Below are 27,026 nucleotides of genomic sequence, written 5' to 3'. Positions count from 1 at the left end.
GGCTGTAAAGGCCCACACGGGTGTGACAGTCTCAGCTGCAGCGACTGCACTTGAAGGCACTGTCTTCCAGTGTTGTCTTGGTGCTGTTTTTCCAACGAGTGTGCTTTTCTTCAGCAGCAAGCCTCAGCTTCTCTTCTTTTTTTAGACCTCTGCGTAGTTCTGGCCTCTAGTGAGAGTGATCGCTTGCAACGTCCTCCCACCGCTTGACGTTCATTTTCAGTGACTTCATGTCTCTCTCGCAAACATCTTTGAAATGAAGATGGGGCCGCCCTGTGCTCTCTTGCCAGAGGCCAGTTCCCCGTACAGCAGGTCTTTCGGGATCCTTCCGTCTGTCATGTGGTGTACGTGGCCCAGCCAGTGGAGATGGCGTTGTTGGAGCAGGGTGAAGAGGCTGGGTATCTGGGTGCGGGCCAGGACCTCATTGTTGGTGACTTGGTCAGTCCACGATCTGTCACCATGTGTCAAATCAGAATAACCCCAACATTAGTATATTCTCACGGCACACTCTTCCAAAGGGACTGTTGGGAAACAAAATATCTTTTTGGTTGGGTGACTAGATGAAATTTGTCTGGGCATGCTCTTGTCATTTCCGATGAATTTTAACACTGAGCTCAAATATTCAAAGAAAATTGAAGTAATCCCCATGATTTTTCAAAATAGACCAGAGATTTTTCTCCTAAATTTTGCTCAGAGAATAATCATAAATTCCTTGGACTTTTAATAGATATTTATGGTTGGAATTATCATCTTATCCAAGGATGGATAAGTTTTTTTTAAAGGGTATTTGGCTCGTAACCTAAAGGATTTGATTTATTTGTCACGTATACATCGAAAAATCAAAACCTACAGTGAAATATATCATTTGTGTCAAATCAAATCAGTGAGAAATATGCTGGGAAGCCCACAAGCTTCACCATGCTTCCAGCACCAACGTAGCCAACAACTTACTTGTATGTCTTTGGATTGTGGAAGAAAAGCAGAGCACCCAGAGGAAACCCACATGGTTATGGGGGAAACACACAAACTCCTTACAGACAGTGGTGGGAATTGAAACCTGACTGGTTATAGCAGGCACTGTAAAGTAATGTGCTAATCACTACACTATCTTGCCATCCTAGTGACCCTGGAAGGAGAATGAAGAAGGATGGGGCTGTACACTCTGGGGCTTAAAGGAGTAAGGGGTGATCTTAATAAGACATAAAATTCTTAATGGGGTAGATACTGAGAGTTGTTTCTCCTCCAAATGTCTGTGGACTGGTGACTTTATTGAAGGCTTGAAAACAGCAACCCAGGTAGACAAGGTGGTGAAAAAGGAATTTAGCTCACTGGACTTCATCAGTCAGGGCACTAAGTTTAGGAGTTGGGACATTATATTGCAGTTGTGTGTCATTGAAGAAACCAAACTCAAAGGTGTGTGTACAGATTTTTGTCACCCTGATACAGGTTATATATGAAACTGGAAAGAACACAGAAATAATTTACAAGGATGTTGCAAGGACTAGAGGGCCTGAGTTATAGGGAGAGGCTGGCCAGGCGAGTTTTTTTATTCCTCGGAACGTAGGAGGATGAGGGGTGACTTTATAGAAATGTTAAACATTATGAGAGGCATACATAAGGAGGATTGCGACAGTCTTTTACCTAGTGTAGAGGAGTTTAGAACAAGGGGGCATAGATTTAGGGTGAGAGGGGAAAGATTTAAAAGGGACCTGGGAGATAACTTTTTCACACAGAGGGTAGTGAGTATATGGAATGAGCGGCCAGAAGAAGGTACAAGAGTATTGTTTAAGAAGCACTGACATAGATACAGTACATGGAGGGATGGGACAGAAAGGGATATGTGCTGATCACAGGAAATGGTGATGAGTTTGCTGAGCACTGCGGCCTACATGCACTGGTTTGCTGAAGGGGCTGTATCCATGCAGTATTGTTCAATTACTCTATGACTAATTTATTGGGCATTCTAGCAATCAGAAGATAATGGGTATTGAGTTGAAAAGTTGATGGAGGAGTGGTGCAGGAGCATCAGGACTAGGACTGCCAGACTGGGTAACAGCTTATTTCCACAAGCTGTGAAACTAATGAGTACTCTGTCACCACCGAGATCTCATCTCTAGGACAGTGAGCAGTATAACAGTATCAACATCATGTGCCGTGCCCAGTTTGAGCTTTGACTGCCATTGCCCGCACACTCCTGATTTGGGTCAAGTGGATCAGTTCATTGGTATTCATTTCCAGTTCTCTGGCTGCTGTCTTCCATCATCATTCGTCTTTTTCTTCCTCTTCCCTTCAATCTTTCCCATAATTATCGTGTATTCTAACTCCTCTTTCCTAATCATATGTCCAATGAAGTTATGTTACCTTTTCATGATCTCATACGTTATTCCTCTTTTTGTGTTTGCTCTGTTCATGACATCCTCATTAGATATTCATTTCGTCCATGATATTCTTTGCATCCTCCTCAATAACCACATCTCTGCTGCTTCAATTCGTTTCCTCATATTACTAGATATTGTCCAACATTCTGAGCCATATAACATAACTGGATAAACGTAACATTTCAGTACTCTGAGGCGGGGTTGTCAGTAAACTGTTTACTATACTGTTTGCAGTTTACCTGAGCTGTGCACTTCACATGTATTTTGAATTATATTTTATTAATTTATTTGTGGAAATATTTTGTTTTATATGATATATTTCCCTCAGGATTAATGAAGTATATCTATCTATCTATATATGTACTGTGGGTGTGCTGTGGTCTGGAGGAATGTTGTTTCTTTTGATTATTATAAATGTACAGTCAGATGACAATAAATTTGAATGGTGGAGGGGGCTTAAGGGGCTATACAAATTCCTCCTGCTGCTGCTTCTTGGGTTCTATGTAACATACTGCAGTACCTAAGTTTCAAAGTTTCAAAGTTCAAAGTAAATTTATTATCAGAAGTACATATATGTCATCAGATACTACCCTGAGATTCACTCACAAAGTTTTGGGTAAAATGAAATGTTCTTCTTTGCTCCTTTCATGCTTTGTTGGCAGAAACCTCATTTCAAAGCCACTCTCAGCCATTTCACAAATTGGAAGCAGTAGGAGATCTTGGGGCAAGTGGACGAATGTCAACACTGACTCACTGAGTTCAGCTTCAAAAGAAGACCTGAGACTTACAACTGATCTGATCACAACAGTTCTGAGGTAAATGTGAACCCCCTTATCACTCAAGCTTTGAGCTGAATTTTCCATTTATTTTCACAGATCCATACAATCCCATAGCACGGAAAGAGACATTCTAAGTCCTTCTTTGTAAAAGTTCCATAGAACCCAGCACAAAAAACAGGCCATTTGACCCTTCTAGTCTGTGCTGAAACATTATTCTGTTAGTCCCATCGACCGGCATCCAGTCCATAACCCTCCAGACCTCTCCCATCCTTGTACCTATCCTATTTATTCTTAAAACGTAAGTGAGCCCGCATTTACCACGTCAGATGGCAGCTCGTTCCACACTCCCACCACTCTCTGAGGGAAGAAGTTCCCCCTAATGTTCCCCCTAAACCTTTCCCCTTTCACCCTAAAGCCATGTCCTCTCGTATTTATCTCTCCTAATCTAAGTGGAAAGAGCCTATTCACATTTACTCTGTCTATACCCCTCATAATTTTGTAAACCTCTATCTAATCTCCCCTCATTCTTCTACGCTTCAAGGAATAAAGTCCTAACCTGTTCAATCTTTCCCTGTAATTCAACTCCTGAAGACCCGGCAACATCCTAGTAAATAATCTCAGCACTCTTTCAATCTTACTGATATCCTTCCTATAGTTAGGTGACCAGAACTGTACATAATACTCCAAATTTGGCCTCACCAATGTCTTATACAACTTCCCCATAACATCCCAGCTCCTATACTCAATACTTTGATTTATGAATACCAGGATGCCAAAAGCCTTCTTTACAACCCTGTCTACCTGTGATGCCACTTTCAGGGAATTATGTATCTGAACTCCCAGATCTCTTTGTTTCTCCGCACTCCTCAGTGCCTACCATTTACTGTGTATGTCCTACCTTGATTTGTCCTTCCAAAATACAAACCTCACACTTGTCTGCATTAAATTCCATCTGCCATTTTCTGGCCCATTTTTCCAGTTGTTCCAGATCCCTCTGCAAGCTTTGAAAGCCTTCCTCGCTGTCCACAACGCCTCCAATCTTAGTGTCATTGGCATACTTGCTGATCTAATTCACCACATTATTATCTAGATCATTGACATAGACAACAAATAACAATGGTCCCAGCACAGATCCTTGAGGCACACCACTAGTTACAGGCCTCCAGTCTGATAAGCAACCATCCACTACTACTCTCTGTCTTCTCCCACACAGCCAATTTCGAATCCAGTTTACAACCTCTCCATGGATACCTAACGTCTGAACCTTCTGAACTAACCTCCCATGTGGGACCTTGTCAAAGGCCTTACTAAAGTCCATGTAGACAACATCCACAGCCTTTCCTTTGTCTACTTTCTTGGTAACCTCCTCGAAAAACTCTACAAGATTTGTTAAACACAATCTACCACGCACAAAGCCATGCTGACTATCCTTAGTCGGCCCTTGGCTGTCCAAATACTTGTATATCCGATCTCTCAGAACACCTTCCAATAATTTACCTTCTACTGATGTCAGGCTCACTGGCCTGTAATTACCTGGTTTATTTTTGGAGACTTTTTTAAACAACGGAACAAACATGAGCTACCCTCCAATCATCCAGCACCATACTCGTGGCTAAGGACATTCCATCTTTAAGAAATCATATTTGTGTGAGACCATAAGACACAGGAGCAGAATTAGGCCCTTCAGCCCATTGAATCTGCCATGCCATTCCACCATGGTTGATTTATTATCCCTCTTAAACCCATTCTGCTGCTTTCTCTCCGCAACCTACGATACCCTTACTAATCAAGAATCTATCAACTTCTGCTTTAAATATGCCCTCTGGCTAAAGAGCTATCCTACATTGTAGAATGACATAGTGAGAAAAAGACATTGTGTAGGCAGAAAGGGCCAGTTTAGTAAGGCATTTAATTGCTTGTTTAATTAGTTCAGCACGACATGGTGGAGGTGAAGGGCCTGTTCCTGAGCTGTAGTGTTCTATCTTATATTTAAGGCTGACAGCTTTTTGGTTTTATTGAAGGTGTCTGTTCGAAGATGTCTTCTTTCAACATCTGCTGGTTGCTCAGACTGCTGAACCCATACCATACTTTGCACAGTTCTGGAGTGAGGAAGGTGAAGAGTTGGCCATAAAGAAAAGCAAGATTACAGAGGCAGAGACTTTGAGTGCTGAGGGTGAACAAGAACAGGACAAAACCCAAAAGATGGGAGCTGAAGGAGAATGGAGCATGAGGGCTCCGGAGAGTCCGAATGTCAAGCAGACCACAGGTCAGGCCTGTGTTCGGATGGACAAGAAATGGCTCACAGAAGAAGGACGAGAGTCACTAAATGCCATTCGCATCGAAGAGCAGCTCGCACGAAGGCGGAACCTCAAAAGGTAGGTAATCAGAAACAAGCAAGCATTGTGGGCTGAAGGGCCAGTTCCTGTGCTGTGCTGTGCTGTTCTCTGCAATCACTTCATACGTATCATCAACCAGTCTCATTGGTCAGTAAATTTCAGTTCCTGTGCTGTGCTGTTCTCTGCAATCACTTCATACGTATCGTCAACTAGTCTCATTGGTCAGTAAATTTCAGTTCATTGGCATTACTGTATCAGGGGATCTGTCCTGGGACCAGCATGTCAGCAGCATCACAAAGAAGCCATGATAGCACCTCTATGTTCTGAGAGGTTTGTGTAGATTTGACATGTCATCAAATCTTTGACAACCTCTATAGAAGCACAGTGTAGAGTATCATAACCAGGGATGGAAACACCAATGCCCAAGACCAGAAAAGCCTATAGAAAGTGTTATATATAGCCCAGTCCATTACAGGAAAAGCCCTCCCACCATTGAGCACATTTACATGGAGCATTAATGCAAGAAAATAGCATCCATCATTAAGGACTACCATTATCCAGACAATGCCATCTTCTTGCTATTACCATTGGGAATCAGGTACAGGAGCCTTGGGTCCCACACCACCAGGGTCAAGAACAGTTATTACTCTAGACTCACTTTCAAGGGCTCTAGAACTCATGTTCTCAGTATTTATTTTTTTATTTACATAATTTGTCTTCTTTTGCATATTGGTTGTTTGACAGTCGGTGTTTATGCACAGTTTTCCATAAATTCTATTATATTTCTTTATTTTCCTAAAATGCTTGCAAAAAATTAATATTAAGATAGTATATGGTAACGTATACATACTTTGATAATGTTGATTCTGACTTTTACTTTGATATAAAGCTCCACTGGTAACTCACACAAAATGCTGGAGGATTGGAATTAAAATAGTTGGCCACTGAGAAATCCTGCTTGTTGCAGATGAAATAAAGGTGCTGGACAGAGCCAGTTTTAATTCCAATCCCCATTCTCATTTTTGACATGTTGGTACTGACACGATGAGGCCAGTCTCAGGCTGGAGGAGCAGCACCTCATATTTCGTCTTTGTAGCCTCCAACCTAACAGCATGAACATCTATTTCACCAGCTTCTGCTAATTTCTTCCCCTCCACCTTTTACCATTATCCATTGTGGCTCCCCTCTTACCCCTTCTCTTCTCCTCACCTGCCTATCACCTCTCTCTGGTGCACCATCCTCTTGCCCTTTCTCCCATGGTCCTCTCCAATCAAATTTATTCTTCTTCAGCCCTTTACCTTTACCACCCATCACCTCCCAGCTTCTCACTTCATCCCTCCTTCTCCACTCACCTACCGTCCCCCTCACATGACTTTACCTATCAGCTTTGAACTTGTACTCCTTCCCCTTCCACCGTCATCTTATTCTGGTTTCTTTCCCCTTAATTTCCACTCTTGATGAAGAGACTCAGATCAAAACATCAACTCTTCATTGCTTTCCCTAGTTGCTGTCTGACCTGCTGAGTTCCTGTAGTGTTTTGTGTGTGTTTACTCTAGATTTCCATCATCTTCAGAATCTATCGTGTTTAAGCTTCACTGGTACCGGACAGTCCTTTCTTAACGCTGTAACCTCTGTCATTTTTGCAACGCATAGTCAGTACAAGATGTTGATAAGGCTGCATTTAGAATACTTTGCTTCAAGTTGCTAAGTGTGAACACCACTAATAATGTTTCCCGGTCCAACACATTGAAGTCATGACCAAGAAAGCTCATTAACACCTTTACTTCCTCAGGAGGCTAATGAAATTTGTCATGTTGCCGTCAACCCTTACCAGTTTTTATTGATGCAACATAGAAAGCATTCTGCCTGGATGCATCATGGATTGGTATGGCAATGTGTTCCAGGATTTTAACCCAGTGACAGTAAAGGAACACTGATTTCTCAGTAGTATACTGACTTGGAGGGGAAACCTACAAGCAGTGTTTCCATGTTACTATGCCCTTGTCCTCCAAGGTGCAAGGTGCTGTGGAAGAGGTTCTGGTGAGTCACCGGAGTGTATCCTGTAGATTGTATAACCTGCAGCCAGAATGTGCCTTAGATATTGTGTTCAAAAGGTTAGTGTGACGTTCTACAGAGAATGACTGAGCATGATTTTCTGACTGTGTAGATTCATTCTATCAGACGCAGACCGATTGCATACTCTATTTTGGTGTGAGGTAAACTCGCTCTTTTTTGTCTCCATCGCTTCCCAGGCTGCCCGAGTTCTGCGACCTCTTGGAGCTGATTCTGGAGAACACGCTGCAGAATATAGTGATTGAAGCCAGTCGGGGAGAGGTGGTTCTGACATCTCGACCCAGGGTGATCGCCCTGCCTCCCCTGGTCTCCAGGTAGCACCCAGAGAAGTGGGAAAAGTAGATCTGGAGAAATTGTTTATTGTCAGGGCAGGTGTTCACTCTAGATGATTTATAATATATTGTGTAAAGATTAGCTTTATTTGTTACATGTACATCGAAACATACAGTGAAATGCGTCATTTGTGTCAATAACTAATTGTCTGCGGAATTGCTGGGGACAGCCCGTAAGTTATACTTCTGGCACCAACATAGTATGCCCAGAAAATACTAATTCTAACCTAAGTATCTTTGGAATGTGGGAGGAAACCAGAGAACCCAGAGGCAACCCATGAAGTCATGGGGAGAACATACAAACTCTTTACAGACAGTGGCAGGGATTGAACCCCGATCAGGAATTGCTGGTGCTATAAAGCTTGCACTCATTATTATACCTCTGTGTCGCTCACGGAGTAGGTTAAATGGTCATCAAATGGTCAGCCAAAGGGCCTGTAGTGTGCTGAGCTATTCTATGTTTAAGAACTCCTTTCCTATAGCCCTACATTTTTTTTCTGTCCATGTATCTATTTAGTCAATAAAGAGAATATGAGAAGAGTTATCTGAGATTTTATGTCAGGAACTTCACAGTAATCCCTAGTTTTATTTGACTTTAGAACATCTTTGAGTGTACAAGAGATTTCAACAAGCAAAGAAGAACTGGATTGCAGCTTATCCAAGTAAGTGAAGTTACATCGTAAATAACGAATCTTATACAATGTGCTTAATTTATATTAATGACAGCCAGGAAACATTTGACAATCATACCTGTGCTATGCTGGCTCTTTAGAAGGAGATACCTAGCCTAATCCTAGTTTTCTTCCATGGTAGGATTGTTACTGAGACACCAGAGACTGTGGATGCTGGAACATAAAGCAACAAGTAATCTGCAGCAAGAACTCATTGGGTCGACCAGCTTCTAGGGAGGGGGTGGTTGTGGTGGGGTAAAAGAATTCTGACCGTTTTAGGTCAAAAACCTGTGTCGGGATTGAGAGTGGAGAGGGGGACACACACAGAATGTAGGAGGAACTCAGAGGGTCAGGCAGCACCTATGGAGGGAAATGAACAGTCAACGATTTGGGCTGAGCCACCTTATCATGACTACTGCAATTAATGTAATAGTTCCTGTACCCCACACTGCTTCTTATTACCTGTTCCTCCAGCATTCAGATTCAGATTTATTTATTGTGTGTAAATTGAAACATAGAGTGAAATGTGTCTTTTGCATTAAGAACCAACACACTCAAGTTTATGCTGGGGGCAGCTTGTAAGTGTAGCATTATGTGTGTGTTGCTCTAGATTTCCAGCATCTGCAGAGTCTCTTGCATCTCTGAGTGGAGAGGGGAATAGCCAGTGTAAAGAAAGGGATGAGACAGAGACTGAAGATGACTGGTGGACTGACGGAGGGGGATGTTATTGGATGTCAGGCAGATTGAGCCAGGTAGAGAACAGGAGAGGGGTGGAATTCGAAGACATGATAAATGGAGGCAGACAAAAAAAAGAGGAAAATGTTAGATGGAGGGCCAGGTAGTCTTGAGGAAGCAGAGGGTCTGCAGAAGAACTCAGATAGATTAGGAAAATGGGCAAAGAAACAGCAGATAGAATACAGTGTAGAGAAAGTGTATGGTCATGCACTTTGATAGAAGGAATAAAGGCGTAGATTATTTTCTAAATGAAGAATAAATTCAGAAGTCAGAGGTGCAAAGGGAGTTTGGAGTCCTCGTGCAGTATTCCCTAAAGGTTAACTTGCAGGCTGAGTTGGTGGTAAGGAAGGCAAATGAAATGTTGGCTTAATTTCAGAGGATTAGAGTACAAAAGCAAGGATATAATGCTGAGGCTTTATAAAGCATTGGTCAGACTGCATTTGGAGTATTGTGAGCAGTTTTGAGCCTCTTATCTAAGTAAAGATGTGCTGGCATTGGAGTGGGTCCAAAGGAGGTGCCTGAGAATGATACTGGGAATGAAAGGGTTAATGTGTTTGGCTCTAGTCCTGTACTTACTGGAGTTTAGAAGAATGAGGGGAGATCTTATTGAAACCTGTTGAATATTGAAAGGCCCACATAATGTGGATGTGGAGAGGATGTTTCGTAGTGTGCGGAGTCCAGAACCAGAAAGTACAGCCTCAGAATACAAGGATATCCCTTTAGAACAGGGATGAGAAGGAGTTCCTTTAGCCAGAGGGTGGTGAATCTGTAGAATTCATTGCCACAGACAGCTGTGGAGGTAAAGTCATTGGGTGTATTTAAAGTGGAGGTTGATAGGCTCTTGATTAGTAGGAACATGAAAGGCTACAGGGAGAAGGCAGGAGAGGTCGGTTGATAAGGATGATAAGTCAGCCAAGATGGAATGTTGGAGCAGACTTGATGGATTGAATGTTCTTATTCTGCTCCCATGTTTTGTGGTCTTATGGTCTATGGGAGGTTGAATGTGGTGGCAACTGCTGGGGAGAGATGAGTAGGAACACATCAAAGGGTACCAATCCAGGAATCTGATAAGGAAGGAAGGCGGGATTGGTTTCCATGGCTGCAGAAGGAACCAGGGGCTGATGTGGGAGAGGGGGGAGAGCCGGTGTGTGAAATGAATAGGAAGAGGATGGAATCTTAAGGTGGGAGGAGTTTTATTATTGTGTCTGAGATCAATCCACTCCTATCTGCTCATGTTTCCCCTCTACTCTCTGATATTTTGCAAGTTGCTAACAACGATTTGTCTTTTTCTCTTCAGATCCTGTCTTTACTCAGCAGATATAACACAGCATTCCACAAGCAATTTGATTTATCTGCAAGATTTCAATTCACGAAGATCTGTTTAGTTTCAGATTCAGAGGTGGCACAGTAGAGTAGCAATTAGCATAACACTATTACAGCACCAGCTGTAAGATTGAGGTTACAGCTGCCACTGTCTATGAGGAGTTGTGTTCTCCCTGTGACTGCGTGGGTTTCCTCTGGGTACTCTGGTTTATTCTCATATTTCAAAGATGTACGATTAGGGTTGGTGTGTTGTGGCCATGCTATGTTGGCACTGGAAACGTGGCAACACTTGAGGGCTGATTTGATGCAAACGACACATTTTGCTGCATGTTTTGGTGTACATGTGACAAATAAAGCTAAGCTCTTGAATCTGAAATTAAACACAGATTCAGATTCAATTTATTTATCACATGTACAGTACACTGAAACATACAGTGAAATGCGTCATTTGTATTGATAACCAACTCACCCAAAGATATACTAGGAGCAAGTGTTGCCACACATTCTGGCACCAACATTGCAGGCCCACTATACTCATTAAAACAAATCAAGCAGCAACAGCAAAACAAATCTCTTTTCCCACCCACCCACCCCCTTACACACAGACAACTTTCAACCACAGAACAGGCAGTCTCTGGGTCTCCAGTCCTTGGCCCTGGACTCTCAAACTCACAGACATCAGGTCTCCAACCTCCAGTACCCGGCTTGGACTCACAGACTTCAGGCCTCTGACCCCCGGACACCCTGAACCAGGGGCTTTGCTACTTTATTAAAAAGTCGTTCAAGATATATCATAAAGTTAATGCAATCTTCATGTTGCCTGATATTCTTAACTTTACCTTGGACCTGTCTGAGTTTTACCTCTGTTTGAGTCCAGGACAGGATGTTGTCTCTCTGGGTAACTGAAGGATTTGCATTCCTTAACTAGGATTATTTTTTAACCTTCACTTAGTACATCACATCATGGAGTGAAATACAGTAAAACTCTGGTAATTCCCTACCAGATTATTTAGAAATCCTGACAGTTCAACATCTGGTTCACTGTGCTCTGAGTCCCTACTCTCCTTTAACATACCAGGGCTCCAGCTCACACTCTCCCTTTCAGCCACTGGGGCCCTAATTCATGGGTTGTCTTTAACTCACCAAGGACCAGGTTCCCTGTTCTCTTTAAACTCATCCGATTCAATTTCCCAAGATTCCTTAAAACTCCCCCTTTCTGTTGTTTTTCTCTCCCTCCATAGTTCTGTTTTCTACAATCTTTTAGAACTCACCTGATTTTGTTTACATTGCTCTCTACCTAACTCCCTTGAAACTTACTCTGGTCTCGTGCCTTGTGCCACTTTAAACAATGGGTTCACCGGAAAACGTATTGTTTTGCTGTGTAATATTTTTTAAAAATGATCTTAGAAGTGTGATGTACCGTCAGTTGTAACTAATATCCAACAGTCAAGAATATGTGGAACACCAATGTCTCAAGCATGCTGGATTAGCAGAGTTCCATTCCATAATTTTCTTCCCTACACTTCAAACAGTAAAGGGATTCAACCATCCATGGATGGTAAACACAAGATGTTCTGCAGATGCTTGAAATCCAGAGTAACACTCAAAATGCTGGAGGAACCCAGCAGGTCAGGCAGCATCTATGGAGACAATTAAAGAGTGAAGGTGCTTCGGACCAGATCCCTTCATCAGGCGTCTCATCAGCGCCAGGCATAGTGAAGGTCTTGGCCCGAAATCTTGACTGTTTATTTCCCTCCATAGATGTTGCCTGACCTGCTCAGCTCCACTAGCATTTTGTGTGTGTTAAACCATGCACTAATAACTGTCTGAGACCCAATTTAATAAAGAGATTAATGAAGAATTAAAGAACAGACACGTTAACAGCACTGGAGAGCAAGTTTTTTGGTGGATTGGAGGGACGATAGAGTGCAGATGCTGGAATCCGGAGCAAAATACAAACTGATCATAAGACATAGGAGCCAAGTTAGGCCACTTGGCCCATCAAGTCTGCTCCGCCATTCAATCCTGGCTGATTCTTTTTCCCCTCCTCAGCCCCACTCCCCAGCCTTTACCCCATAATCTTTGATCCCATGTCCAATCAAGAGCCTATCAAGCTCTGCCTTAGATACACTCAACAACCCGGCCTCCACAGCTGCCTGTGGTAATAAATTCCACAAACTCACCACCTTCTGGCTAAAGAAATTTCTCCGCATCTCTGTTTTAAGTGGATGCCCCTCTATCCTGAGGCTGTGCCCTCTTGTTCTATGTTCCCCCACCATGGGAAACATCCTTTCCACATGTACTCTGTCTAGGGCTTTCAAAGTTCAAAAGGTATCAATGAGATTCCCCCCCCCCCCCCAATCCTTCTAAATTCCAGTGAGTACAAACCCAGAGCTATCAAACTTATGATAACCCTTTCTTTCCCGGAATCATTCTTGTGAACCTTGTCTGAACCCTTTCCAGTGCCAGCACATTTTTTCCTAGATGAGGAGCCCAAAACTGTTCACAATATTCAAGGTGAGGCCTCACCAGTGCCTTATAAAGCCTCTGCATCACATCCCTGTTCTTGTATTCTAGACCTCCTGAAATGAATGCTAGCATTGTATTTGCCTTCCTCACCATTGACTCAATCTTCAAGTTAACCTTTAGAGTTTTCAGCACAAGGACTCCCAAGTTCCTTTGCATCTTAGATTTTTGGATTTTCTCCCTGTTTAGAAAATAGTCTGCACATTTATTTCTACTACCAAAGTGCATTACCATGCATTTTCCAACATTGTATTTCATTTGCCACTTTCTTGCTCATTCTCCTAATTTTATCTAAGTCCTTCTGCAGCCTACTTATTTCCTTAATACTACCTGCCCCCCCACTAACCTTTGTATCATCTGCAAACTTGGCAACAAAGCCATCTATTCCATCATCTAACTCATTGATATACAGCATAAAAAGAAACAGTCCCAACACAAACTGCTGTGGAACACCATTAATCTCTGGCACCCTTATTCTTATGTTCTATTTAGAATAAATAAGCCTATCCGATCTCCCCTTTTTACTACAGCCCTCCATTCCAGGCAACATCCTGGTGAATCTCCACTTCTTTCCTACAGTGTGGTGACCAGAAATGCACACAATACTCCTAAGCAATTTAACCAATGATTCGTAGAACTATAATGTGACATCCCAACTCTTATAATCGAAGACCCCAAACATCCTGGACAGTCTCTCTTCTCCCCTCTCCCATTAGGCAGCAGATACAAGAGCCTGAAAGCACATACCACCAGGCTCAAGGATAGCTTCCACCCTGCTGCTATAATGGTTCCTTAGAATGATGAGGTGAACTCTTGACCCCACAATCCACGTTGTTATGATCTTGCACTTTATCATTTATCTGCAGTGCATTTTCTTCATAGCATTACACTTCATTGTTATATTTATTACACTTTACCCTGTACTACCTCATTGCACCTTGTAAGGAATTGATCAGCATGCAAGACACCACACAAAATGCTGGAGGAACTATGATAGGGAATAAACAGACAAGGTTGTGTGCTGAAATCCTTCATCAGCACTGCTTGGCCTGAAATGTCAACTGTTTATTACCCTCCATAGATGTTGCTTGGCCTGCTGAGTTCCACCAGTATTTTGTGTGTGTTGCTCTGGATTTCCAGCATCTGCAGAATCTCATGTTTATAGTGTTCAAAACAAGCTTTTCAATGCACTTCAGTACATGTGACAATAATAAACCAATTCCAATTCTAATGTTTCAACCTATCAAGGCAAACATACCGGGTACTTTTTTCACTAAGGTATCCATCATTATCCTTATGAGGAATGTAAGCCTTCAATGTTAATTGCAATGGCCGATCTCTGGCTAACTCCATTTATCTGTTTCTGCCTTATATTCCATAAATCTCTGGGTTAATAAACTATACATATCAGCTTTGAAATCAGTGTTTAACTAAGCCTCAGTTTCTGTTTGTGAAAGGAGGTCCAAACTGACCCATAGAACTGTTCCCTTATCACTACTCTTTTAGACTAATATCTTTGGATATGTAGATATCTTCAGAGCTTCCACCCATCACCCAGCTTCTCATTTCATCCCCCTTCCCTTAAACGGTCTCACCTATCATCTGCCAGTTTGCACTCCTTTCCCTCCTCCCACTCCTCCCACCTTCTTATTCTGGCTTCTGCTCCTTCCTTTCCATTCGTGATGAAGGGTCTCAGCCTGAAGTGTCGTCTGTTTATTAATCTTCTTAGATGCTGCCTGACCTGCTAAGTTCCTTCAACATTTTGTATATGTTGCTCTGGATTTCCAGCATCTGCAGAATCTCTTGTGATCCCCATTGAGTGCTGTTCCAATATTACTTGTGTTTAGATCTGGTACATTGCACTTTTATTTTGCCGTCAGCTTTTTGTACCTGGAAAAGTATGCTGCAATCATGAAGCTTCAGAATTTTAGAGTATAACACGTAGATCTTTTACTTACTTAGAGAAAGAGCATGATAGCTGACCCTTCTGGCCCAATGAGCCTGAGCCGCCCAATGACAACCTTATGACGACTTAACCTGCTAACCAGTACATCTTCAGAATGTGAGAGGAAGCAAGAGCACCTGGAGGAAACCCATATGGCCACAGGGAGAATGTTCAGTGGTGGGAATTGAACCTGGGATGTGGGCGTTGTTATATCGTTAATGCTAACCATTGTGCCGTCTGAAATAAATCAGCCATGATCAAAAGGCAGAGCAGACTCTATGGGCCAAATGGTCTATTCTGTTCCTATGACCACATGGACAGTGCCCGAGGTCTGTATTAAACCCAGGTTGCTAGCACTGTAATAGTGTTATGCTAACCACTATACTGTCCCTATTTCATGCACATCAATTTGCATTACAACATATAACCTGATATTTTAAAAGATATCCCCCATTTTCTCCTCTGTAGGAGTGGACCCATTGATGGGCTAGAGTTGACTGACACAGGGAATCTTCCAGTACCTCTGAGCACTGAATAAGGCAGTGAATGTCGGTAGGAAACTATTTATTCTACCATTGACTGCTTCATTTTCAATACCTTGCACCTTTTCCCCACCAGCATCCTTTGCCTTCAAAGACTGCTGTTTAAAATCTTTCTGCCTAATTATTTATGCTCTTAATCTCTTCTAGTTAAAATTCTTTATTTACATGGTGATCCATTCTACATTTTTAATATTTCTTCCATTGCGTTTCCAGCTTTTGATTTTCAAGATGCACTTAGGGTTCTTTCCAACATGGGGTTCACTGGTAGGATGCTGCTTAATGTCCACAAATCCACATGATATCATTTACCAAACAGGTGGAGAGTTCTTAATTTTGCTCTTTTTTAAACTAAACATAAGTGAGATCAAATAAAACTTGAAACTTTTCTAATCACAACTTTATTTAATAAACATGGAAGTGGATGGATGCTTGACCTCACCATCTTCCTAGTTATGACACTACACCTACTGGCTACCTGCATTTCTCTTTCTCTGTAGCTGTTAAATTCTGCATTGTTATTCTACTTTGTACTGCCCCATTTCATTGTGTAATAAATAGATCTGAACAATATGCAAAACAAGCTTTTCACTCTACCTCAGTATCTGTGACAATACAATAATAACAACATATGACGATAATACTAAGCCTCAACCTAAATGTAAGTCTTCAGACAGAGTTGCAAGCAAACTGAAAATCAGCGAAACACTTTGAAATGACTAATGGGTAAATCTTCTGCCTTGTGACCTCTAATGAGTTAATTGTGGTGAGAGATTAATAATCCAATCAGGTCTTGTAAGGTTTCTCCCTAATCCAGGAGCAGAAAAGTGTACAGAAAGTGGTGGATACAACCCAGTCCATCACAGTAAAGCCCTCCCCAGCACTGAGCACATTTACAAGGAGCGCTGCCACAAGAAAGTATCATCCATCATCAAAGTCCCCATCATCCAGGCCATACAGTCTTCTTGCTACTACCATCTAGATGCTTGAGGTCCCACAACACTGGGTTCAGGAACAGTTATTATGCTACAACCATGAGGCTCATGAACCAGTGTAGATAACTTCACTCACCTCAACACTGAACTGATTCTATGACCCACAGACTCTCTTTCAAAGATTCTTTACAAAACTTATTCTTAGTATTTTTTTATTTGCACATTGTTTTCTTTTGCATGTTGGTTTTATTTGTCAGTATTTGTTTATGTATACCGTAGTTTTTGTATATACTATTGTATTCCTTTATTTTCCTGTAAATGCCTGCAAGGAAATAAATCTCTAGGTAGTATATGACAACATATATGTACTTTAATAATAAATTTTACTTTGACTTTGATTTTAATCTGACTCATATACAGGGTAAAAGGTGGTCCCATGTACGAGTTCTTGTTGACAATCAAACCTTTTTCTTACACCTTTCCATTCTTTATTATCCAAGATAACTCAGAGTGACACTTCTAAAGCTCAAGATTCAAGGGCAGCTCCTACCTCACTGCCATTCTGTTATGATCTTTCACTTTGTCTGTAGCAACTAAATGGTTCCCTAGAACGATAAAATGGACTCTTGACCTTCAAGTCTACCTGGTTATGATCCTGCACCCTTTGTTTGCCTACACTTTTTCAGTAGCTGTTACACTTTGTTCTGCATTGTTGTAGTTTTGCATTGTTCTAGCTCAATCCACTGTATGAACAATCTGCAAGACAAGCTTCTCACTGCATCTCAGTACATGTAACAATAATAAACCAATTCCACTTGGAAACAGTTGCTCATGCTTACCACAGTCACTCACAGACTCAGGGCTTCTTTACCTGTGGCTTTCTAGACAGTCTTCAATAATACTACAATCAACTCCCTCAGCAAGCCTCTTTGACAAAGAATTTAATCGTTATTTTATTCAAACCACTCCTTTCAACAGGTAGCTGCTCCAGGTAAAGTTCAACATTCCTTCAGTGAGAATACTGGGAAGGTTTTTATTCACCCGTTGTTTTTGAGGTGAAGAACGCTATTGCCAATGGTTTCCTCCAACAGCTACGTGGACTAATATCCAGTGTGCCTGAGACCTAAACTCTGCAACATAGTCCAATACTCAGCCATCTGAGGGATAACCTGATATCTTTTTGAAAGTAATCATTTGATAGTAATCTTTAGCTTTCTCTGAATTTAGTACACCAGATGTTGAAATTAATGCACAGGAGATTTCAGAGATTCAGATCGAACCAGACCTCGTCAGCCCCAAGTAAGTGAGGTTACTTTGGAAGTAAATTAGCTCTTGCATTTACAGTCTCCTATAAGATATTTATATTATTGACATAATACAATAGAAATTTTAAAAAATTACATGTTCCAGAAAGGTCATTGGCCCGTTCTTGTTGTGCTGGCCCTTTAAAAGCCTCTTTAAAATTTTTTTTCCCCTTGGCAGCTAACCTGATCAACCATTCTAGTTAGCCCCCCCCCACTCTCTTTGATCTATTATCTCCATCACTGCACTGCGCTGTAAGCAGTTTAAACCACTTTTACACTAGTAATCACCAAAAGCAGTGAATCCAAGTACTACTAGGAAGTAAACAAACTGTGGAATACTGGTGTCCTGGGGCAATCACAAGAACTTGAAGCTTAATCCCCTCACAACTATGGAGATGCTTATCAACTTCAGGAGAAATGTGTCTCCTCTCTACCCACTCTTCATAAACAACTCTACAGTTAGCACTGTTTCACCATTCAGGTTCCTGGGCATCATTATTTCACAGGACCTCACGTGGGAGAACCAATTCTTCTTCATTAACAAAAGTTTTGGCAGAGGATGTAATTCTTGTGGTAGTTGGTAAAATTCCATCTTCCCCAGAACATACTAGTGTAATTCTACACTGCTATCATAGAGAGCATCTTCACATCAGCCATTACGGTCTGGTTTAGTGCAGCATCCTCACACAGTATATAGAAACTACAGTGAGCTGTCAGGACAGCAGTAAAGGTCATTGCCTGCAGTCTGTCATCACTGCGGGACATGTACGCTCTTTATCTGCACTTTAACCTCCAAATTTACTTTTTATATAATTCTTTATCATTGTTGAATGTTGTTTTTGTTACATGTCGTGCCCTGACACCACAGCGTATTCCTAATACATGTAAATATATATGGTGAATAAAGTTGATCCTTGATCCTTTATCTACAGCTAAGACCTTAGCATTAAACATGTTATACTGCCAGGCTTTCCTGAGAGTTACCTTCAGAGGTAATGGCAGATTTACAAGCTGTTCTTGTGGAACAGCCAGCAAGGTAAAGAATTTAAAAAACTGGAGGCTGTTTATCCACTGACTGTTACCAAATTAGCAGCAAAGGAAGAGGAAGTCAAGGTAACACACATAAGTCCTCATCATGGGGCCCGCAGTGGAGAGGGTTAGCAGCTTCAAGTTCCTGGGTGTCAGCATCTCTGAGGATCTGTCCTGGCCCAACATATTGATGAAGAAGGCACACCAGTGGTTATATTTCAGTGGGAGTTTGAAGAGGTTTGGTGCGTCACCAAAGACTAGCACATTTCTATAGAAGTACCATGAAGAGCATTCTGACTGATTGTGTCATCATCTGATGTGGAGACTTCAATGAACAAGATAGGAAAATGCTGCAGAGGGTTATAAACTCATCCAGCTCCACCTGGACACTAGCTTCCCCACCACTGAGGACATCTTCAAAAGGCGATACTTCAAAAAGGTGCCATCCATCATTAAGGACTCCCATCACAAAGGACGTGCCCTCTTCTCATTACTACCATTAGAGAGGAGGTGCAGGAGCCTGAATGCACACACTCAGTGTATTAGAAACAGCTTCTTCCTCTCTACCTTCAGGTTTCTGAACAGTCCATGAACATCACCTCACTGTTCCGTTGCCTTTGAGCATTACTTATTTATTCTTTATATTTCTTACTGTAGCTTATAATTTTCTTTTATGTATTGCGCTGTACTGCTGCCACAAAACCACAAATTTCACAACGTAAGTCAGTGATAATAAACCTTCCTTCAATGATACTGTATCTGACAGGTCTCTATTGTTTAATGATAATTTATTTTTATTTTCCCCTTGCTTGTTCACCAGAGTTTCGAGCGCGCATGAAGTAAAGAGGCCAGCAACCCTTGACGGTTTCAAATTGCTGTCTGCATCCTACAGTGGGATCCAAAGCAAGAGTTGGCTGAATCTCAAAGAATTCAATAAAAGTCAGACCTCACTTACCTTCAGTGCAATCAGCAGCCATACCATCTGAGTCAGATCCTTCCCCCGAGGGGTGCATTAGGACACCACTCTGCGATTTGTAGAAACTTTGGGTACAGCAATAATCTGAATCAATCCTGGATTTTTAAAATTATTTCATTGCATTGAATTTGTTTTTATTTCGGTATACTTGTTAAAATTGTTTACACAATTAAAATTTTCACAATGGAAAGATTAATTTAGCCGCTGTTTTAAATATCTTAGTTTGAAGTGGCACTCATTATAAAAGATGAATTTAATAACTAGGGTTTGTTAAATTTTCCATTACTTGTTATGAATGTGGGTGCCCAAACAATGTCTTTTAATGTAGAAATAAAGTAATTAAATGTGACCGCATAAATGAATGTTTAACTCAGCTTTATTTTTACTGTTTCTGCCTTCTACCTTAGTGACTTTTTTGTAATCAGAAGATGCTTTGAGGAAATCTAAAGACTCCAAAAATTAATTATTTGCTAATCTGGGGTTTATCATATTTATTTCTTTAGAGATACAGCACAGAATAAGTGGGACTACAACTAGAGGTCATGGGTTAAGGGTGATAGCTGAAAAGTTTAAGGGGAACATGAGGGGAAACTTATTCATTTAGAGAGTCGTGAGTGTGGAATGAGCTACCAGCGCAAGTGGTGCATGTGGCTTGATTTCAATGTTTAAGTGAAGTTTGAATAGGTACATGGATGGTCGGGGTATGAAGGCCTCTGGTACTGGTGCAGATCATTGGAAGTAGGCAGTTTAAGTTGTTCAGTGCTGACTAATCACCCTTACCTATGACCTCTAGTTCTAATCTTACCCATCCTCAGTGGAAAAAGGCTGCTTGCATTTACCCTATCTACACGCCTCATAATTTTATATACCTCTATAGAATCTGTCCTCATTCTCCTACACACTAGGGAATAAACTCCTAACCTATTTAACCTTTCCATATAACACAAGTCTTCAACATTCTTGTAAATTTTCTCTGCACTCTTTCAATCTTATTGAAGCATTTCCTGTAGATACAGTAGGTGACCAAAACTGCACAGAATACTCCAAATTAGGCCTCAGCAACGTCTTATATGATTTGAACATAACATCTCAACTCCTGTACTCAATACTTTGATTTTTGAAGGAGAATGTGCCAATTTTTTTTAATGACCTGTGACGCCATTTTCAAGGGATTATGGATCTGTATTTCCAGATCCTGTTGTAATGTGAGCATTACTAAAAGTAAGTTAATACTAATTCGGATAATGGGGGTTTTTTATTTCCGTTCTTTTTATTTCCAGTGGGTTTTGTATATAGTGTGCCATGCCGTACGGGTTATGAAAGCCTCTGTATATACATAACGGTTTTGAATTTCAACATAAAGTTGTTTCTTTGGCATGAAGTTGTCGAGTGTGCCTTTTTCGAAGTAGAAGTTACTACATATTTTTGGTGATGAGGTGAACTGGTTTTGTGAACGGATCGGCACATTTTTCAAACGGGAGCTTCGCGTTTCAGATGGCGACATTTGGAACTATCGGTGAGTTTCTGGAAGGAAATGAGGACTGGCCAGAGTATGAGGAAAGATTGGGATACTTTTTCTGTGCTAATGGAATTACTGAGGAGGCTAAGAAGCGCTCTATTCCCCTGAGTGTGTGTGCGGTGAAGACTTACAAGCTATAATGAACTGGTCAAGCTAATGGGGAACTACTACAATCTGAAACCTTCTGTGATAGTCCAACGGTGTAAGTTTCACAGCCATTTCAGGAAGCCAGGTCAGTCTGTGGCCAATTTCATGGCCGAGCTTTGGCAGCTATCGCAGCATTGTGATTTTGGAGTGGTGCTGGAAGACATGCTCCGTGATAGATTGGTATGCGGCATTAATAATGACGGCATACAATGCCGCCTGTTAGGGGAAACCCCACCACTGACTTTCTAGAAAGCTTTAGAGATTGCCCAAGGCATGGAGATGGCTGCTAATAATGTCAAGGATATCCAGAAAGGACATGGGGAGTTGCAGTCGGCAGCAGTGCACCAAGTCAGGAGGGAGACTGGTAAACAGGCAAAGCCGGTGGAATGTTTCCGGTGTGGAGGGACGCACTATGCAAATGATTGCAAATTCAAAGACACTGTCTGCCATGCATGTAGCAAAAAGGGACATTTAGCTAAAAAGTGCAGAAGTTCAAAGGGTAAGTTACGCCTGGGCAGGGGAAAGCACAACAGGCTCAGGCAGCCACACACCAGCTAGAAGAAGCAGACGAAGAGGCAGTGTGTGTCTACAACATGTTTGCAGTGGAAACAGATGAGGAACCACCTGAACCATAATATGCCACAGTCACTGTCAGGGGAAAGGACATTAAGTTTGAGATTGATTCAGGGGCTACTGCATTGGTCATTAGTGAGGAGACTGACAGGAGGACATGGGGGTCCAACCTGCCTCCCATTAGACCATCAAAGCTCAAACTCAGGACCTATATGGGGCAGCCCATCCCTCATTTAGGGGTGTTATATGTGGACATTTCAGCCGGGGGTCAGAAGGCTGAAGCCAGGCTAGTGATAGCTAAGGGCAGGAGGCCCAGTATTTTGGGTCATGATTGGCTTTGCAAAATCTGGCTAAACTGGCGTAAAATTAAGTATGCACACACGACGGAGGGCATTCTGCAGCGGTACAGTGACGTTTTCGGAACGAGCTGGGAACACTGAAGGGCATGACAGTGAAACTCCACGTTGACCCTGAGGCTACACCATGTTTTTTAAGCCCAGGTTGGTGCCCTGTGCCATGAAAGGCAAAGTCGAGGAGGAGCTGGAATGTCTACAGAGGCTGGGCATTATTGAGCCCGTCCAGTTTTCAAGGTGGGCGGCTCCCATTGTTCCAGTTTTGAAGGCAGACAAAACAGTGAGGATATGTGGAGATTATAAGCTTACGGTGAATCAGGTCTCTAGGCTGGAGGAGTACCCATTGCCATGGGTGGATGACCTGTTTGCGACCCTGTCGAGGGGTAAGCTGTTCACAAAGCTGGACATGAGTCACGCCTACCAACAGCTGCTGCTCGATGAGGATTCAAAGCAGTACGTCACAATTAATACGCACAAGGGATTATTCAAGTACAATCGCCTGGTGTTTGGAGTGGCATCCAGCCCTGCCATTTTTCAAAGGACAAACTCAGGCAAGTGTTTGCAGTCCACAGGTTGCCTGACACTCTGGTCACTGATAATGGCCCGACATTCACCCGTCAACTGTTCAGTAAGTTCATGCAGCAGAATGGCATTCGTCACATTCGGACGGCCCCTTTCCACCCAGCCTCCAACGGTTTGGCTGAGCGGGCTGTTCAGACAGTGAAGGAAGGCCTGAAGTGGATGACGGGACTCTCTCAGCATTCAGCTTTCACGTCTCCTGTTTAAGTACCGCCTCACACCACAGACTACGACTGCCCGCACTCCAGCAGAGATGCTGATGGGGTGTAGGCCCAAGTCAAGATTGGACCTGCTGCGCCCAGACATGAAGGCGAAAGTGGGAGAGACTACTGCGGAAGCATGTCTACCAGTGACTTTGCCAGAGGGCGAGATGCTGGCAGAGGGGTCAGGGTTCCCTGAGGAGGATGGACATTTTCACGCAGATGCACAGACCCCTCTCATGCCCCCAAAACCAGATCCACCCAAAACACCCTCACCAGCGGTGCCTGCTGGGTCACTGGGGGTAGTGCGCAGATCACAGCGCACTCGTAAACCTCCTGACAGACTGAATCTTTAACAGGAGAGTTCTTATTTTTTTGTTGTTGTTGGATTGAATGTTGAATCTGTCACATTTTCCAGATGTTTTGTACTGATAAACTGTTACTGAGATACTAGTATAAGTTTTCAGGGGTATGCAAGTTAATAACACCACTGTTTTTATTTCCTAGTTTTTTACATTTGGGGATGTTGGATTTTAAAGGGGGAGAAGTGTTGTAATGTGAGCATTACTAAAAGTAAGTTAATACTAATTAGGATAATGGGGTTTTTACTTCCGGTGGGTTTTGTATATGATGTGCCTGCCATGCCGTACGGGTTGTGAAAGCCTCTGTATATACATAATGGTTTTGAAGTTTGGCATAAAGTTGTTTCTTTGGCATGAAGTTGTCAAGTGTGCCTTTTTCAAAGTAGAAGTTACTACGGATCCCTCTGTTCTACTGCACTCCTCAGTGCCCCACTGCACATTGTATTATGTCCTAACATGGTTTGTCCTCCCAATGTGCAACATCTCATAATTGTTGCATTAAATTCCATCAGCCCATTTTTCCAACTGTTTCAGATCTCACTGCAAGCTTTGATAGTCTTCTTCTCTGTCCATGCCACCCCAAGTCTTGGTGTCATCCGCAAATTTGCTGATCCAGTTAACTACATTATCATCTAGGCAATTGATATAGATGACAAACCACAAAGGACCCAGCACTGATTCCTGTGGCACATCACTAGTCATGGGCCTCCAGTCAGTGAGGCAACCATCTATTACCACTCTCTGGCTTTGCTCAGGAAGCCAATGTCTAATCCAATTTGCTACCTCCTCTTGAGTGCCAAACGACTGAATCTTCTTGACCAACCTCCCATGTGGGATATTGTTAAAGGCCTTACTAAAGTACATGTAGACAACATTCACTGCCTTGCTTTCATCAGCATACCAGGTAACTTCCAAGAAAAACTCTATAAGATTGGTTAGACATGACTTACCACATACAAAGCCACATTGACTATCCGTAATCAGTCCTTGTCTATCCAAATACTTTTATATCCAGTCCCTTAGAAACCCTTTTAATAACTTACCCACTGCCGAGGGTTGTGTGTCTGGAGAGCTGCGCCCTTTTGGTGCCCACTCTCTGGGTGTAGAGCTCTGAAAACACGATGCAACAGACTTTTAACATTGTAAATCAGCGAGTTGTTTGTTATGTCTCCCCTCTTGCTGTGAAACGGGGACATATTTTTTCCCTCATTGGGAGGGAGGGAGAGAGAGACAGACAGACAGAGACGGAGACAGACAGACACACTGACACTGTGGTATGTTGAGTTACCGGGTGAACGAGTTATTTTCAGAGTACTGCAAGTCTGTGTCTTTATTGATGCTTTGCTGCACGCTTGAGTGTTCAGTGGGAGGTGCTGATGGTTTTTTGCTGGTGGGGGAGGGGGATCATTGCCTTGCTGCTGCTTGTGTGTGGGAGGGGGGAGATGGGGGGGATTCTGGGGTTCTAAATTTTTAACTGTCATTCAATCTTTGGGGCACTTCTCTGTTTTTGTGGATGTTTGCAAAGAAAAAGAATTTCAGGATGTATACTGTATACATTTCTCTGACATTAAATGTACCTATTGGAACCTACCTCCAGATGTCAGGCTCACTGGCCTATAATTTTCTGGCTTATTCTTAGAGCCTTTCTTAAACAACGGAACAACATCAGCTATTCTCCAATCCTCTTGCACCTCATCAGTTGCTAAGACCATTTTAAATATATCTGCTAGGGCCCCTGCAATTGCTGCATTATCCTTCCACAGGCTCCAAGGGAACACTTTGTCAGGCCCTGGGGATTTATCTACCCTAATTTTCCTCAGGCCAGCAAACACCTCCTCCTCTGTAATCTATATAGGGTCCATAACCTCACTGCTGATTTGCCTCACTTCAATAGACCCTGTGTCCATTTTCTGAGTAAATACAGATATTAAAAAATTCATTTAAAGCTCCCCCATCTCATATGGCTCCATCATAAATGACCACTCTGATCTTTCTGAGGACTAATTTTGCCCCATTTTGTCTGATACATCTGGAAGAGCCCTTGGGATTCTCCTTCACCTTGTCTGCTAGTTCAACCTTGTGCCTTCTTTTTTTGCCCTCATGATTTTCAACTTGAGTATTCTCTTGCATTTCTTATACCTTAAGTACCTTATTTGCTCTTTTCTGCTCTGCATCTCCTTCTTCTTCTTAACAAGTGCTTCAATATCTCTTGGAAACTAAAGTTCCCTAAACCTGTTATCCTTACCTTTTATTCCGATAGGAACATACAAACCCAGCACTCTCAAAATTTCACTTTTTAAGGCCTCCCACTTAGCAAGTAGACCTTTGCCAGAAAACAACCTGTTCTAATGCACACTGGCTCTTATATTGGATACTATCAAAATTGAACTTTCTCCAGTTTAGAATCTCAACCCGAGGACCAGAACTATCCACTTCTATAATTATTTTGAAACTGATGGCATTATGATCACTAGATGCAAAGACTTCCCCTACAGAAACTTTTGTCACCTGCCCCTTCTCATTCTATAGTAGAAGGTCTAATATCATACCCTCCGCAGTTTGGACCTCTATATACTGATTAAGGAAACTTTCCTGACTACATTTGACAAACTCTATCCTATCCAGTCCTTCTACAGTATGGGAGTCCCAGTCAGTATCTGAAAAGTTAAAATCATCTTCTGTCTCATTGTTATGTAATTGCAACAGTCTGTGATTTCTCTACAAATTTGTTCCCCTAAATCCCATGGATTGTTATCATTCCCTTATTCCTCAGTTCCACCCACATAACCTCAATAGACAAGCTCTCCAGTCTATTCTGACTGAACACTGTCATGACATTTTCCCTGACTAATAATGCCACCTCTACCCCTTTAATTTCCCCTGCTCTATCAACTCTAAAGCAACTGAACACTGGAACATTGAGCTGCCAGTCCTCCCCTCCTGCAACCAAGTTTCACTAATATCATAATTCCATGTGCTTATCCATGCCCTACACTCATCTCGTATTCCTACAATACTCCTTGAATTGAAATATGCACAACTCAGAACATTAGTCCCACCATGCTCAATTGTTTAATTCCTAACTTGTATGTAGGCTTAACAACATCTTTCCCCACAATCACTCCACTATCTGCTCTGGTGCTCTGGTTCCCATCTCCTGTAACTCCAGTTTACTCGCCCCACCCTCCTCAGTGCAGCTCTAGCAAGTCTTTCTGTAAGGAAATTAGTCCTCCAGTTCAGATCCCATCTGTACACGTCCCACCTTCCTTGGAAGAGAGCCCAATGATCCAAATATCTGAAGTCCTGCCTCCTGCACTATCTCCTTAAACTATATGATCTTCCTATTCTATTTCTGGAGTCACGAGCATGTGGTACAGGTAGCAGTCCTGACATAATAACCCTGGAGGTCCTGTCC

At 42.2% G+C, this 27,026-nt stretch overlaps 1 protein-coding gene across 1 annotated transcript in view; it reads left to right on the top strand.

Moving 5' to 3' along the window:
* Window positions 1–20,297, top strand: part of cfap65 (cilia and flagella associated protein 65) — a 222,722-nt gene extending 202,425 nt beyond the window's left edge. Inside the window, exons 31-36 of the mRNA XM_063049965.1 lie at window positions 3,038–3,190; window positions 5,176–5,529; window positions 7,743–7,877; window positions 8,495–8,557; window positions 17,797–17,868; window positions 19,723–20,297. Of these exons, the coding sequence (XP_062906035.1) occupies window positions 3,038–3,190; window positions 5,176–5,529; window positions 7,743–7,877; window positions 8,495–8,557; window positions 17,797–17,868; window positions 19,723–19,888 (943 nt within the window). The 3' untranslated portion in view covers window positions 19,889–20,297. The remainder of the gene's footprint in view (window positions 1–3,037; window positions 3,191–5,175; window positions 5,530–7,742; window positions 7,878–8,494; window positions 8,558–17,796; window positions 17,869–19,722) is intronic.
* Window positions 20,298–27,026: the final 6,729 nt, after the last annotated feature.

This window comes from Mobula hypostoma, chromosome 6, assembly GCF_963921235.1.
Source record: "Mobula hypostoma chromosome 6, sMobHyp1.1, whole genome shotgun sequence".
NCBI classification, from domain to species: Eukaryota; Metazoa; Chordata; class Chondrichthyes; order Myliobatiformes; family Myliobatidae; genus Mobula; species Mobula hypostoma.
The sequence above is the reverse complement of the archived record's forward strand: the minus strand, read 5'-3'. Positions and strand labels throughout refer to the sequence as shown.